The sequence below is a fragment of the Xylaria bambusicola genome (genome assembly GCF_022495145.1).
Source record: "Xylaria bambusicola strain CBS 139988 unplaced genomic scaffold F5B22scaffold_3, whole genome shotgun sequence".
NCBI classification, from domain to species: Eukaryota; Fungi; Ascomycota; class Sordariomycetes; order Xylariales; family Xylariaceae; genus Xylaria; species Xylaria bambusicola.
Window position 1 is genome coordinate 519623 of NW_025953556.1, and position 12250 is coordinate 531872.

Below are 12250 nucleotides of genomic sequence, written 5' to 3' on the forward strand. Positions count from 1 at the left end.
CAAGGCGAATCTAAAGGAAGACATTGCTGGCTAATAAACAAAGGAAACAAGCGAAGCTTACGGCATGTATCAGCAGTATTACTAGCAGCAATGTTATCGAGGAACTCTGGCATCTTTGCGTACTATATAGTACATACCAATGACTGGCTCTCGTAAATTAAGCGCGAGCTCATTGGAGACCGGCAACCACCATCATACTTCGTAGTCAATGATCGGCTCTAGTGCCCAACGCGAGCCTGACGTATACAGTGCAGAGTCTTTGTATAATAAAGACAGTGTCAACCTAAGTTGTTCCAAGTAATATCTTCATAAATCGCAATCCTACCTCCGACTTCGCTATTTTGCAAGCTAAACCAACGGTGAAATGGCATCGACTGATCTTCCCACCACAAAGAGTTCACTCCTCGCGATCCCCTTGGAGATACGCCGACACATATACGGGTTTTGTATACCACAGAACCTAACATTTGATTGTTCCGATGACATGTACTACCAGGTTAGTTCCCTAGAGTCATTTGTTCGCTTTAGACAGTCCTAGGCCTCATGGCTTCTGTGTGCTTCGAAGGCAAAACTAAACCCGTTCCCTATCTGGCAATCACTAACTCCAGCGTGTGTAAAGAACCGGCCCGTCGGCTGGATCGAACCACTGCGGCACGTCAACGAGAGCTATGACAGATATGCTAGCGACGACGAGAACTTCTTCGATGGGATCGAGTATCTCCACAGCAATTGGAAAGGCAAGGGGAAACTATCGCCCCTGGAAGAGATAGAAGAGATCTGTACCGAGGACTCTCTAGTAGGGAAAGGCAGCTCTGATGATCGAAGCATAGAAGATGACCTCGGGCTTTATGGGCTTGAAAGCCTGCAGTTCCCTCCCTCATCATCGCATATGAGCTCGCTACCCGCTCTTCTTCTGCTCTGTCGCCAGATAAATGAAGAGGTTGAAACAATGTTGTATGAGGGGAACACATTCACCGTCGACATTCATTGCCAAAGCCAATACTATCTCGAGAGGCAATTCACGAAGAGGAATCGAGAGAGAATGCGGAATATTATCTTGGTCATACGGCCGATAGGTGTCCCCTACCAGCCTGAATCTCTCATGGATCCCGACATATGGGACACCGTCCTCGGTAACCTCATCTCCCTCGGCGTCGTCATTGAACAGCCCGAACCGCCCCTTCTGGAGTGGCTCGAGGACAGCGAAAAAGAAACCACGGGAAACTTCCTGACTTTCCTTCGTGACAGGAAGAGAGAGGCAGTGGGCCAGTGGATGACTTGGCTCCTGCCTATCTTCGAGTACCTTGTCCGGGCCGTACCAAAGCAGACCGAGATCGTCGTGGACGTCACTGAGGAGGAAGATACGGTGCAAGCTTTGGATTTCTTCCAGAAAGGCCCTTTCCGGTTCCAGAGATTACCTGGTGCAGACTCCGTCTCTAACAAGGTAGAGTTTGCATGGGAGTCGGGATCTAGGGAATCGTTTTACCAGGATGTTATTGATGAAGGCCCGACTAGTTGCAAGGACATCATCAACGACAGCGACTATGAATATTACTATTCTGATTAGGACTAAAGTGGCTTAAGACATACTGAGAGAATAGGGTAGTCAGTTATTGGGGTCTTGTTCAGCACTTTTGCTGATGACAAAATCGGATGTCTCGATAGAATGTTAATCTAAAATGCATGATATTTTTTGTATACCATCTTACTAATGGATAACCTTGACAGGTAGGCAAACAGCGTGACCATCTAAACTATGCATAGCTATGTTAGACCCGTGTGCTTTAGGTGCTTGATAAACTCTGTCTACTGTGAAATCTTGTCAAAAATTCGATTGAAACCTCCAGGCACACAGGTTTTCCCTAACCAGAATTCGGGATGAGGAGGGAGGACCCTTCTTGTACACAATTTCTAAGGATTACAGGTCGCTCTAACTAGCTACGTAGTTCGTCCGGCTCTCTTTGGCGAGCATCAGATGTCCATTCATTTAGAGATAGCCAGTGAGCTTGTAGGACAATCTCCAGGTGTCACTGCTTCTCTCTTAGCTGGCATTTTCTCTTCCAATCCATAGTTCATTGATCCTTAACTCCGGCGTGTAGTTTAGGAAAAAAGGAATGAAAAGGTAATAAATAAGGTAATGATTGAGCAGGAGTGCTGTTACTAATATTACAACTAAGGTCTAGCCACCATGATGAATAATAAAAGGCATAGCATAGCTAAGTTATAAGCATGGCATACTCATAGTTTAGCCAAAATAAATTAAAATTAGATAAGAATAACTAGTGTTAAAAGAAATGGGAACTACTGTAAACACACTGCACTCCCTTGGTTGCACAACGCGAACAACACGGCATTTGCCGATCACACTGGCGCCTTATCCGTTTACAATTAAAGCACGTACGCTCTGATCGTTGCCCAGGAAGTAGCGGTGGGTTGGGGGGAGCGACCACGCGTGGAGAAGCAGAGGGAAGTGGAAGGTTGAGGATGCGTAAGCTCAACTTTGGTCTCGGTGGGTTAAGGGGCGGCCCCGTGTAGCCGGGCGGTACTGGAACAGGTCCTCCTTCTAACCAACGTACATATTGAATGTGGTAATCGGGAGGTTGGCTATATTTGCTGTCGAATATCTGGGGTTCCTGCCCAGGTTTCCCCAGGCTGAGATAGGCGTAAAGCTCGGTCCCTAGGCCTGTGCCCCTACGGAAAACCCCGAAGCCTTCAACAGGACACGTCTGCGGTGTGCCTCTCGCAATACAGCTCGTGCAAGGCCGCTGGCGTTCGCAATTGGTTTCGAACAAGCTGCAAGCAGTACAGGGAACCCATCTGGAGTTGTATTTGGCGTGAGGGTTCGGTGCAAGGGCAACACCGTCTACGACACATACTAGCCCATATGTTTTGCATGTAGTACAGCCTGACTGGAACCTTGCTATAGGATCAGCGATCCATACACAGGTCCTGTACATCGAGGACTCCCTATCAGCCTGGCGACATACGTGACATCTGGCTCTCCTGCGGTCTGAGGTTGGTGAAGTCTCTCGTGGAAAAATGTTACTTGGAACTGGATCTATCCCTGACCAATTTGGAGCGTTGTGAGCCGATACAGGATCTTGGCCTGATAGCGAAGCGGGCGCTGCATCTCCAGCGGAGTCATCTCCCTTTGTCACAATGTATCTGGCCTGGTTTGGCGAGCTTGTGACGAGGAACCTCATGATAGGCGATAGAGATGGCAGTGAAGGATGGTTCAACTGACTCAAGGGGTCTCCTGGCGAAACCCCTTGGGAGGCGTCCACTACAAATGGAGTATTTAAGAGGTTTAAATCTGAAGTTTTCGGAGCAAGTGATGGAGAACCTAATAAGGCCGAGGGTGAGGGTACGTCACCTTCAGGAGTAGGGATATCGTTCAAATCAAGTTCTGCGCCTGGTGACCCTGCGAGAGGAAGAAGAGGGTCGTCACTCGTGATCAGGCTTGGATCTACTGTTAGTGGTTCTGTCTGAGGATATGGCTCGGCAGCGGGGTACATACCTCCCTCGGTTTGAGGGTGATCTTGGAAAGGAACATGATCAAAATTAATAGAATGGTCCTGGAAACCTGGTATACCAAACAGGTTGTTATCAAAAGGAACGTTGGCGTTGGTCGGGGTGCTGTTCGTGACGGCGCACTGTACCGCTCCAATTGCACAATTGGTGCAGATGCCTTGCTGGTTGATGAAAAAATCGCAATCAAGTCGTCGTATCAGACAAATGTCACAGGCGGATTGTCCGGGGTAAAAGTACGTCCGCCACGCTACGAATTCCGAAACTTTGTCAGGGCCTCCGTTTCGGAAATGCTGCTCTACTGCGTCAGCATCATAGTTGGGGTCTTGAGGGTTAAAAATGTTGGTAAACACATACTGGCCAACAAAGTGCATATCTGCATCTTCCATATTGGCGAGTTAGTCTTTACCCTTCCCTTTTGTTCTTCCTGCTTTATCTTTCCCTCTTGGCTTTACTCAGCTTAGTTCGAGATTGTCAGCTTAGTTAGAAGTGAACTATATGGTTGGGTATTCTAGCGCCTGTTGATGGGGTTGAGTAAGGAATAAATAGTATATGGTGTCTGGAAGTTGTTGTCTGGAAGTAAAGAAGACACCATCGTGCAGAATATTTCTACATATTTATATGATATGTGAAACATCTCCAGCATCTAATGTATTAAAACAAGCGTATTGTTCATGGCCTTGTTTATCAACATTGATAAGCTTTGTCTTTGTTGGCTCTTGAGGTTTTTGTATCAAAGACTACCGACTACGCCTCCATCAGCTCATCGAGCTCCATCTTTATGTGGCTGGTGGTCACTCCCTTTAATGATAGTAGATACCATCCACTCTTGTTACACAATATCCGATTACTCAGCAAAGTCAATATACACGAATCACGAGATGAAGATTGTGCGAAAGTGAAAGTAGAAGAGGAAGTTGACTTGAATACCTCCCATGGCCTTTGAAGGTGAATCTATGGCTGAAACACTAGAAGACTGCGACACAAATAAGTAAAGAACATTACAAAAGGTATGAAAAGACCGGATGGGAGATATCCATTATCTCGTTTTGATCTCTCGTTAGCTGGAGTCTCCCAACGAAACATTCTGTTGCCCGTCCCAGGCTGTACCTGTTGATCTTGGTGGCGACAATGACGACAACGGCATAACCTCCTAACCATCTATGATCATTCGATCATTACTAGCGCTTCTTTCCGCCGGATGCTGGTGATTGCTCATTCCGTAAAAAAAAAACTTGCAGAAAGATCCGTTCGATTCCTTATATATCATGCAGGGGCATCCAGACATAGGCTTATATACGTCGTCAAAGCCGCCAAAGCCGCCCATCGTTGTGGGTTAAGATAGAAGTGACATGGGGCTGATGCCCAGGTAAACACCCGTCCCGTCATGGTCGGAGTCGCTCTACTTTTCGGTAGATTTGAGCCACACTATAGGATGACGCATTTTGAGCAGCAACCGGCCTCTGCTTCGCCGTCGGCCATTTCCATCTTGTCCGGTCCGTTGGCGCCACCACTCCGACCATTGTTTGTTGACATGCCACCAAGATTACGGTCGTAGCTTCGGATTTCACGCACGACATCAAAGAAAGCAGCCTCTACATTGATGCGAGACTTAGCAGATGTCTCAATATATGGGCATCGAAATTCTGCAGCGCTCCTTTCAGCCTCTGATGAAGTGGTTAGTCAAACTATCAACAAGCGACAGGTAGGCATTTGCTATTACTCTCTCTTGTGACCACACGTTCGTGCTCAAGATCACATTTGTTGCCCACCAGTACCACGGGGAAGTGATCGCCCTCTTGCTTGCCCTTAACTCTCAAAATCTGTCTGTGTAGAGCATGAATCTCATCGAGCGATTCTTGGGAAGTTATTGAGAATACGAGCATGAAACCCTCTCCGTTAACCATGTACTGTTCTCTCATAGCGGCATACTCTTCCTGGCCAGCGGTATCAAGGACATCGAGTAGGGCTAGTTCGTCGTCGATAATGCATTGCTTTCGGTATGAGTCTAACAAAGCGGGAACGTTAATCTAGGATGGCGTGAGAAGTAGGTGGGGTGAGAAGCCTACGACGTACCCTCGATAGTCGGATCATACTCATCGATGAAATGGTCCTGCGTCATCTGAATGGTCAAGCATGATTTGCCGACACCACCTCCACCGACCACGACGACCTTATACTCTCGCAGGAACTAAGGAAATGGCAGGTAAGCAACGAACTGGTCCGACTAGACAGACGCGAACGACCAATTGATCCGTACGATGCGAAGAAGCGTGTTGGCTGACATACCTTGGACGCCATTGTGTACTAGGACAAAGAGCTCTTCTAGCCAGTATCTCGACAACGGACGTTCGGCCTAAGAGCGGTGGACGACAGGAACTATCCTCGAGTGACAGCACAACAGAGCACAGGCGATGAGAAGCGCAAAGAGGTGTGTGTTGATTGAGAGGGAGACGTTGCGCACTGGTCGGTGTAAGGCGAGGCGAGGTGCTGGGTTGCGTTGCGTTGCGTAGCGTTGCAGAGACGAGGCTCGACGGGAAGAACAAGGACAGTAGTTTTGTTGTTGTAAGTAACCTGTCCCAGGCTTGGGCTGCTGGCTGGCGCCGGTTCAGGGATCAATTAGTGTACAGGAGGAGGTAGGTAGGTACCTAGGTAGGTACTATAGGAGATTAGCGTGCGTAGGTAGGCAGGTATTAAGCAAGTAGGGGTGCCTATGTGAGTTTAAGTGCATTCTGGAGAGGTAGACACTACCGAGTAGGTACCTACTTATACAATCCTTCACTGCTCACTCAAAGGGTTCACGTCTGCTGAAAGGAAGAGACAGCGTCCTGTTACGTGATTATGTAGGTACACATAAGACCAAGCACGCAACCGAAAGGGGAGGGATTGGAACTGGTACAATTGACCGTTACACGATTGGGTAGAAGCAAGAGGGAGAAGGGGAGAAAATAAAATACAGAAGAAGGGGAACAAGTACAGAAGAAAGGGAGTAGGTAGGAGACTACATGTACAATGCCGAAAGAAGGATGGCGTGCTAGATAGCGTAGAGGGAGCTGTACGACGATGAAAGCTGTAAAAGGCACTGCTATACGTTGCGGGCGGGTAGTAGGCGAGTGTTCGCCCCCAACTCGGTGTGTTTCTTGATTGGTGATAGGGCATTGACAGCGACTGGCAACATTCCTATCTTCGGGAGGCTTGCCCCAGGTCTTTCCAGGTGGTAAGAACGCACATTGCTGGTATCTACCTATATATGAAGGTACTTAAAGGTACATGTAGAACTGTAAAGGGGGTTGGAGGAGCAAGGGGCTTAAGGGGAACCGGGGTTGCCTTAAAGGCGCAGGCACCTACATGTACTCAATAGGTATTCAGGTACAAGCATGTACCTACCTACCTAGGTAAGTGATTATCTATATACATAGTAGAGTACTCAAGTAGGCATCTAGGTATTGACTATAAGTATTACCTAAGCATGCGCAGTATTTGCTCTACCTAGGTAGGTACCTGATGTTTACCTATATGCTTTGAGTAGGTAGGTACTGTATGTATTCAAGAGTGAAAATGCAGCATGTTTTCTCCATAGGTGGTAGGTAGGTAGTACACCTGATATAGGAGGTGAGTGCCTATGGCACATGGAAAGAATTGCCCAGGTGCATTGTGTGTTTGGCGCTCTGGATTTCAGTGCTTCAGCAGTTAGCCTACTGCACGTACACTAGGTACATAATGACAGGCAACGCACCACTTATAACTGAGAAAACTCAGGGACGCTTGACCGAATATGGCAATCAACTTCTCCCATTTCAATGCTGTTGTCTAGGTGGTACGCGCTCTGTACATAGTAGACTGTAGTATGTACCATTGCAACCTCACAGCATCAAATATAAGTTACGCCCAAGGCAGAACCACAGATGCTTCCTGGCAGCAGTCTAGCTGCGAGAATCCTTCGAGAACAACTGCAACGGCCCCGGCATTAAAAATAGGCGTTACTGAATACAGCAGCTACCTACGAAGTATGTATAAGTGTAGGTATGTAGGCATTAGCCGATAAGGTATGTACCTAAAATCTCTTATCAGTCGAGTCAGTCAACAAGTCGCTAAATCCAATGTGCTGATTGTGAGTTCTCGGAATCCGTTAGCAGAAAGCAGATGCAAATCATCAATGATGCTTTAGCGAACATAATAAACCATACACATTACATGAGATCACAACACCAATACACATATAGATACCTACCTACATATACTTACTACTTAAGTAGGTACCTGGACAAACACCAGACCGAAAGCTACAAACTAAACATATCGATCAATCAAGATGGGCCCATTTATGATATCTTCCATGCGTAGCGTAGCCTCACCCAGATGCTCGGCCATTTTGTTGGTTTAAAGACAAGCTGATATGTTCCGATCTAGCTACATGCAAACTGAGTACCTAAGTAAGTAGTCATGAATTCAAGCGTGACATCATTGAGGTATCTATGGAGATCCAGATTAGGGTAAGATTAATCTGTTACCTATACATTTTGTTTAGCATACCTATGATGCCCGTACTCTCTTCACTGCAACTGCGAAAGCAAATTAATAATCGAAAGAGCTGTCGGACATAAACGAACTTGGATACTATCTAGTTTATTGACTATATATAGCTCAGCGGAGAGGGTAAGTCCATCATTCCGTCCAGGTAAAACATACTACCTAGGTAGTATATGTAAGTACCTAGTGCATTCACCCACAATTCTGGTCGGTATACACTACCTGGGTAGAGCAATCGCATCAGCTAACCACAACTAACAAGCCTATCACAACATAAAACACGGGGGAAGCGTACACAAGAGTTGATGGCATACCGAAGTCGGTCCTTGGTCTGAACCCAAGCCATAGGTAGGTAGGCAGGTAGGTAGGTATGTGTACCTAGCGTAACGTAGCAAATAAAAAGAGCGCGCGAAGCTCAGGGCCGTGAATGACGATGGGCACCACAGACGAACAGAACTGAAATGAGCCTCATTTCCTCAACCCAAAGAAGCTACCTGATTAGTCTAGCGCGACAACCCACTTGGATCGTCCAATTCCCGAATTACAATTACACTAGAACTATAGTACTCCATAGTACTGTAAAGTCGCAAGAGCAATCGATGAACGCGCCGAAAATCGACAGCATGGTTTCTACATGTATTAATTTAGCGTGAGTATCCAAGCTCCATACTTACTTAGTCCAAGCAAACAACACTAACGCTATCGACTACTTTAGGCGAGGAAGAAACCCCCTGAATGAGCTGTGGTCATGGTCATCTCTCCTCATTACCTAGTATGGATGTATTCGTATCTGGAGTTCGCGTATAGTGTATGTCTGCGCTTACAGTACATCTCTTCATCACAAGTAGTACGATGCCTACATATATACGTAGTATCTAGGTATGTACACGATGTTGATAGGCTGGTAGTGGACGTGTATGCGTACTTGAGGTACCTAGGTAGGTAGTGTTAGTGTAGACCGGGGCAAGTGGACCTGCCATTCAACCGTCCAGCAGAGAGATACTACATTACGGAGTACATTTAAGCGTGGTTCTCGAACAATTCTCGGGACTTGGAATTCCTCGGCCTTGTCTTTCTTCTCCCCTCCCCTACTGTACTATGTAGTTAGCGTCGGTATTCACCCCCTATTCTTTCCTCATAGAAATTCTAGAAAAAAATGCACGGCCCCAGATTGATTGCAGAAAACCAAGAGATAGAAAAGGGGGGGCGACTGTAGGGATGGCAGCACTACATGCGCGCACAATGCCACCCATACGCATAAGTACACATCCACCCGCACGTACATACATATACTATATATATTACATGCACTAGGAGAAATCTGTAAGGAGTTATAAATAATAACACCCAGTATGTAAGTAAGAACTGCCCTCCCTGGTGATGATGACGATGGGTGCGGTGCACACAGGCAGGCTGCAGCATCACCTCTCGGTTTGGAGGAATGCGAACGGAACAGGGATTCTCGCCTGCGATGTAGTACCATCAGCGGTGGTGGGATCGGAGAGTGGATTAGCTGGATGGGAATGGTAGGTGCTTAAGATTTAAATACTTTTGGTCTAGTCACCGTACTTACTTACTACCGTAGGTATGTAGCTGGTACGCCTGCTGTATGCAAATGAAGTTGTGCAGAAGAGATCATGATGATGCCGACCTACATGATGATGACGATACTGCTGCTGCTGCTACTGCTACTGCTACTACTATTTATGATGGATTGGGTGAACATCTACGGCCGGCGCGTCGCGAGATAAATATCGATTCGGCCCAAATCGCTAAATCGACAGCACGTGTTCAGCGCCCCCCGCCCCGGGGGCAGGAGCCAGGGTTCGAGCCCCGAGGATCTCAGGGATGGCCGAACGACCAACCGATTTGTCCGGTGTCACCAAATCGTGAAACAGAGGCAACTACTCAAATGCTACTCTGACCACTACCTATTTTGGGCGAGGTTACAGCTGCATTCTACAACACGAGATCCCTCCCTACTTCGTAAGCGGGTCGGTGCAGAGGGAAGCATGGTGATTTTCTAATCCTTTCTCATATTGGCGAGCTGCGAGGTTTAGGGCACATACAAGGCGATAAGCTATTCCGCTCAGCCCCGGCGCACAAGAACAATGTCTGTGAGATCATCTCACCGATATGCTAGTCTTTATAATAGAATAACTACTGCTGCTCAGGTTCATCATCCGCCTCCCCTTCCATGATAATCCGTTTGCCCTCTACGTTGGCCAGTACCTCTGGCACCAGGCTCTCTAGATAGTCACGATCGCGGCCGACGAGGGTGACCGTGTTGTTCTTCTTTCCCCAGCGTGGGTAACTTCCAACCTTGACCCCTTTCGCGGCTACTTTCGCAGCCAGCTCGGTTAGATACCCTGCGACGGCGCTTTCGGGCAGCGGTGTCGAGACAATAACTCGCCATATGCCTCCGCCCTCGGGGTTCTCGAGTCGGTCATCGATCAAGGGGATCAGGCCATTTAGCAAACTCTCGACTGTGAATCCTTCATTAAGCAGCAGTACTTCGGCAACCTTAGCTATGAGGCAAGGACTTACATAGTCTTGGGACGCCTGGAAGTATATGGACATTGCCATTAACAACAGAGACGGGCACCCAAAGCTCGTCACAAGGAAACAGCGCCTGGCTGGCTAGATCACGGTTTTTGTCAAATGGTAATTCAACCATCCGTAGTCGCGCAGTCTTGGCCGGTGAATCGACATCCCAGCTAAAGCCTGGCTGGAACTTGTTGGGCTTGGTGAGCTTCTTCATGCGCTTGTACGCCTCGGCGTGAAGCTCGAGTGGTAGCCCAAATGCCTTGGCTATAGACTGATAAGTAATATCGTCATGCCTGGATTACCGTGAGTCTTTGCAAATAAGAACTATGATACGGAATAGGGCAAGGGAGTGTTTGGGTGCTACTCACGTTGGTCCTATCCCTCCACTGAAGATGTGTACATCAGCTTCGACTTTCGTCCACGAAAACGCCTAGGACTCCGCCTGAGGTCTCACCTAGTTACCACAAAGTCGTAGCGATTACTCATCCTCTGTACAGCCTCGATGATTTCGCTTTCGTCGTCCTCAATAGTCTCGATTCTCTTCAAGTTCTACAATACACACAAGGGGTTAGACAAGGCCTCGCTTTCCGCGTGAAGCTGGTGCACATTTCAGAAATATGATATATATGGTACCTTACCACGCCGAGAGAGAAACACCATTTTGCCATGAAAGCTGAATTTGTCTATCACTTCAAGATTAATGCAAGCCAAGCTCAAATGCGGCAAGGGAGCTGTCTTACATCAACAGTCTATGAGCAGAGTTAGCATATCATTCAGTGGCCACATCAATGAGGACAGAGCCGACCTTGCCGCCTAGGACTTCATCGCCGATAATGAGACAAGCGGCAGTGTGGATGGTTCGAGGATTTCCTCCAATCGCCGGATTTGGAGTCGAAGCCATGATGATTCTCGACGCAGTAGATTTAATGCTAGGTCGCGGGGTCGTAATGACGGGCGTATAGCCGATATTAGCTTGAGATCTTGGAAAGTGGCGTGCGAGCTGTGAGAGTCGCGAATTCATGCGGGACGAATAGTGTGCCATTAAACTATGTGTAATATGAAGTACTTCAAAGGCATGCGGGATGGACTTTAAACTGCTGAGATGGTACCGAAACCCGGGAATGGATTGACATAGGTTGTCTAGGTAGGTAAACAGGGCACTCCCCCACCCCAGACACGGGACCTTGCAGGCTAAGAAGCAGAGAGACAGCACAGGCGGCACGGAACATCTCGGTGGCCTGTTACCCGGGGCAAGTGCGGATGGATATCCACTTTGCAACGCAGTTTCCTCCCGATATCCTTACTTACCTACAAAGAACTATCTACACAGTACCTAAGTAGGTATGTACCTAACGCACCTGGGACGGTCACCACCTAGGTACCTGGGTAGTAGACTAGGTACCTAGGTATGTAGTAGATGTGTACTTGATCTCAATTTACAAAGACTAATGTGTATCTCCGAGGCAGGCTGTGTCGAGTTCTTGGGGCGCACAGCATAAGAGGCTGGACATACAATGATATCCTACCTTCCTCGACTGTATGTACGGAAGACCTGTTTGTGGACCGGAGGGCTTCTCAATCGGCCTCGATCAGGGGAGCCGGATCTAAATCACAAGTAAAAGTAACCAATTTGAACGTACGAATA

The 12250-nt window shown here is 47.6% G+C and overlaps 4 protein-coding genes across 4 annotated transcripts; 1 reads left to right on the forward strand and 3 right to left on the reverse strand.

Moving 5' to 3' along the window:
- Positions 1–264: 264 nt before the first annotated feature.
- On the forward strand, positions 265–1760 carry F5B22DRAFT_588012 (uncharacterized protein). The gene is made up of 2 exons (XM_047973646.1): positions 265–496; positions 620–1760. Exons 1-2 carry the CDS (start codon positions 365–367, stop codon positions 1565–1567), a joined length of 1080 nt encoding a protein of 359 aa, XP_047835217.1. The 5' UTR covers positions 265–364; the 3' UTR covers positions 1568–1760.
- A 323-nt stretch (positions 1761–2083) lies between these two features.
- On the reverse strand, positions 2084–3890 carry F5B22DRAFT_256688 (uncharacterized protein). The gene is made up of 2 exons (XM_047970052.1): positions 3886–3890; positions 2084–3821 (listed from the first exon to the last, which is right to left on the reverse strand). Exon 2 carries the CDS (start codon positions 3513–3515, stop codon positions 2286–2288), a length of 1230 nt encoding a protein of 409 aa, XP_047835218.1. The 5' UTR covers positions 3516–3821; positions 3886–3890; the 3' UTR covers positions 2084–2285.
- Positions 3891–4822: 932 nt separating this feature from the next.
- On the reverse strand, positions 4823–6067 carry F5B22DRAFT_256571 (ras small monomeric GTPase). The gene is made up of 4 exons (XM_047970051.1): positions 5818–6067; positions 5605–5719; positions 5252–5536; positions 4823–5195 (listed from the first exon to the last, which is right to left on the reverse strand). The coding sequence occupies exons 1-4, from the start codon at positions 5827–5829 to the stop codon at positions 4957–4959; spliced, it is 651 nt and encodes a 216-aa protein (XP_047835219.1). The 5' UTR covers positions 5830–6067; the 3' UTR covers positions 4823–4956.
- Positions 6068–10100: 4033 nt separating this feature from the next.
- On the reverse strand, positions 10101–12200 carry F5B22DRAFT_256719 (molybdopterin binding domain-containing protein). Its single transcript, XM_047970053.1, has 7 exons — positions 11411–12200; positions 11346–11354; positions 11244–11288; positions 11060–11154; positions 10974–10991; positions 10606–10898; positions 10101–10544 (listed from the first exon to the last, which is right to left on the reverse strand). Exons 1-7 carry the CDS (start codon positions 11645–11647, stop codon positions 10219–10221), a joined length of 1023 nt encoding a protein of 340 aa, XP_047835220.1. The 5' UTR covers positions 11648–12200; the 3' UTR covers positions 10101–10218.
- Between the last annotated feature and the right edge of the window lie 50 nt (positions 12201–12250).

Coding starts and splice junctions, on each gene's coding strand:
- F5B22DRAFT_588012 (XM_047973646.1), top strand. CDS start 365: ATGGCATCGACTGATCTTCCCACCACAAAGAGTTCACTCCTCGCGATC. Junction 497..619: donor CCGATGACATGTACTACCAG/GTTAGTTCCCTA, acceptor GCGTGTGTAAAG/AACCGGCCCGTCGGCTGGAT.
- F5B22DRAFT_256688 (XM_047970052.1), bottom strand. CDS start 3,515: ATGTACCCCGCTGCCGAGCCATATCCTCAGACAGAACCACTAACAGTA.
- F5B22DRAFT_256571 (XM_047970051.1), bottom strand. Junction 5,537..5,604: donor GTATGATCCGACTATCGAGG/GTACGTCGTAGG, acceptor CCGCTTTGTTAG/ACTCATACCGAAAGCAATGC. Junction 5,196..5,251: donor ACGTGTGGTCACAAGAGAGA/GTAATAGCAAAT, acceptor CCACTTCATCAG/AGGCTGAAAGGAGCGCTGCA.
- F5B22DRAFT_256719 (XM_047970053.1), bottom strand. CDS start 11,647: ATGGCACACTATTCGTCCCGCATGAATTCGCGACTCTCACAGCTCGCA. Junction 11,155..11,243: donor GGTGTTTCTCTCTCGGCGTG/GTAAGGTACCAT, acceptor TGTGTATTGTAG/AACTTGAAGAGAATCGAGAC. Junction 10,545..10,605: donor TCCAGGCGTCCCAAGACTAT/GTAAGTCCTTGC, acceptor AAGGATTCACAG/TCGAGAGTTTGCTAAATGGC.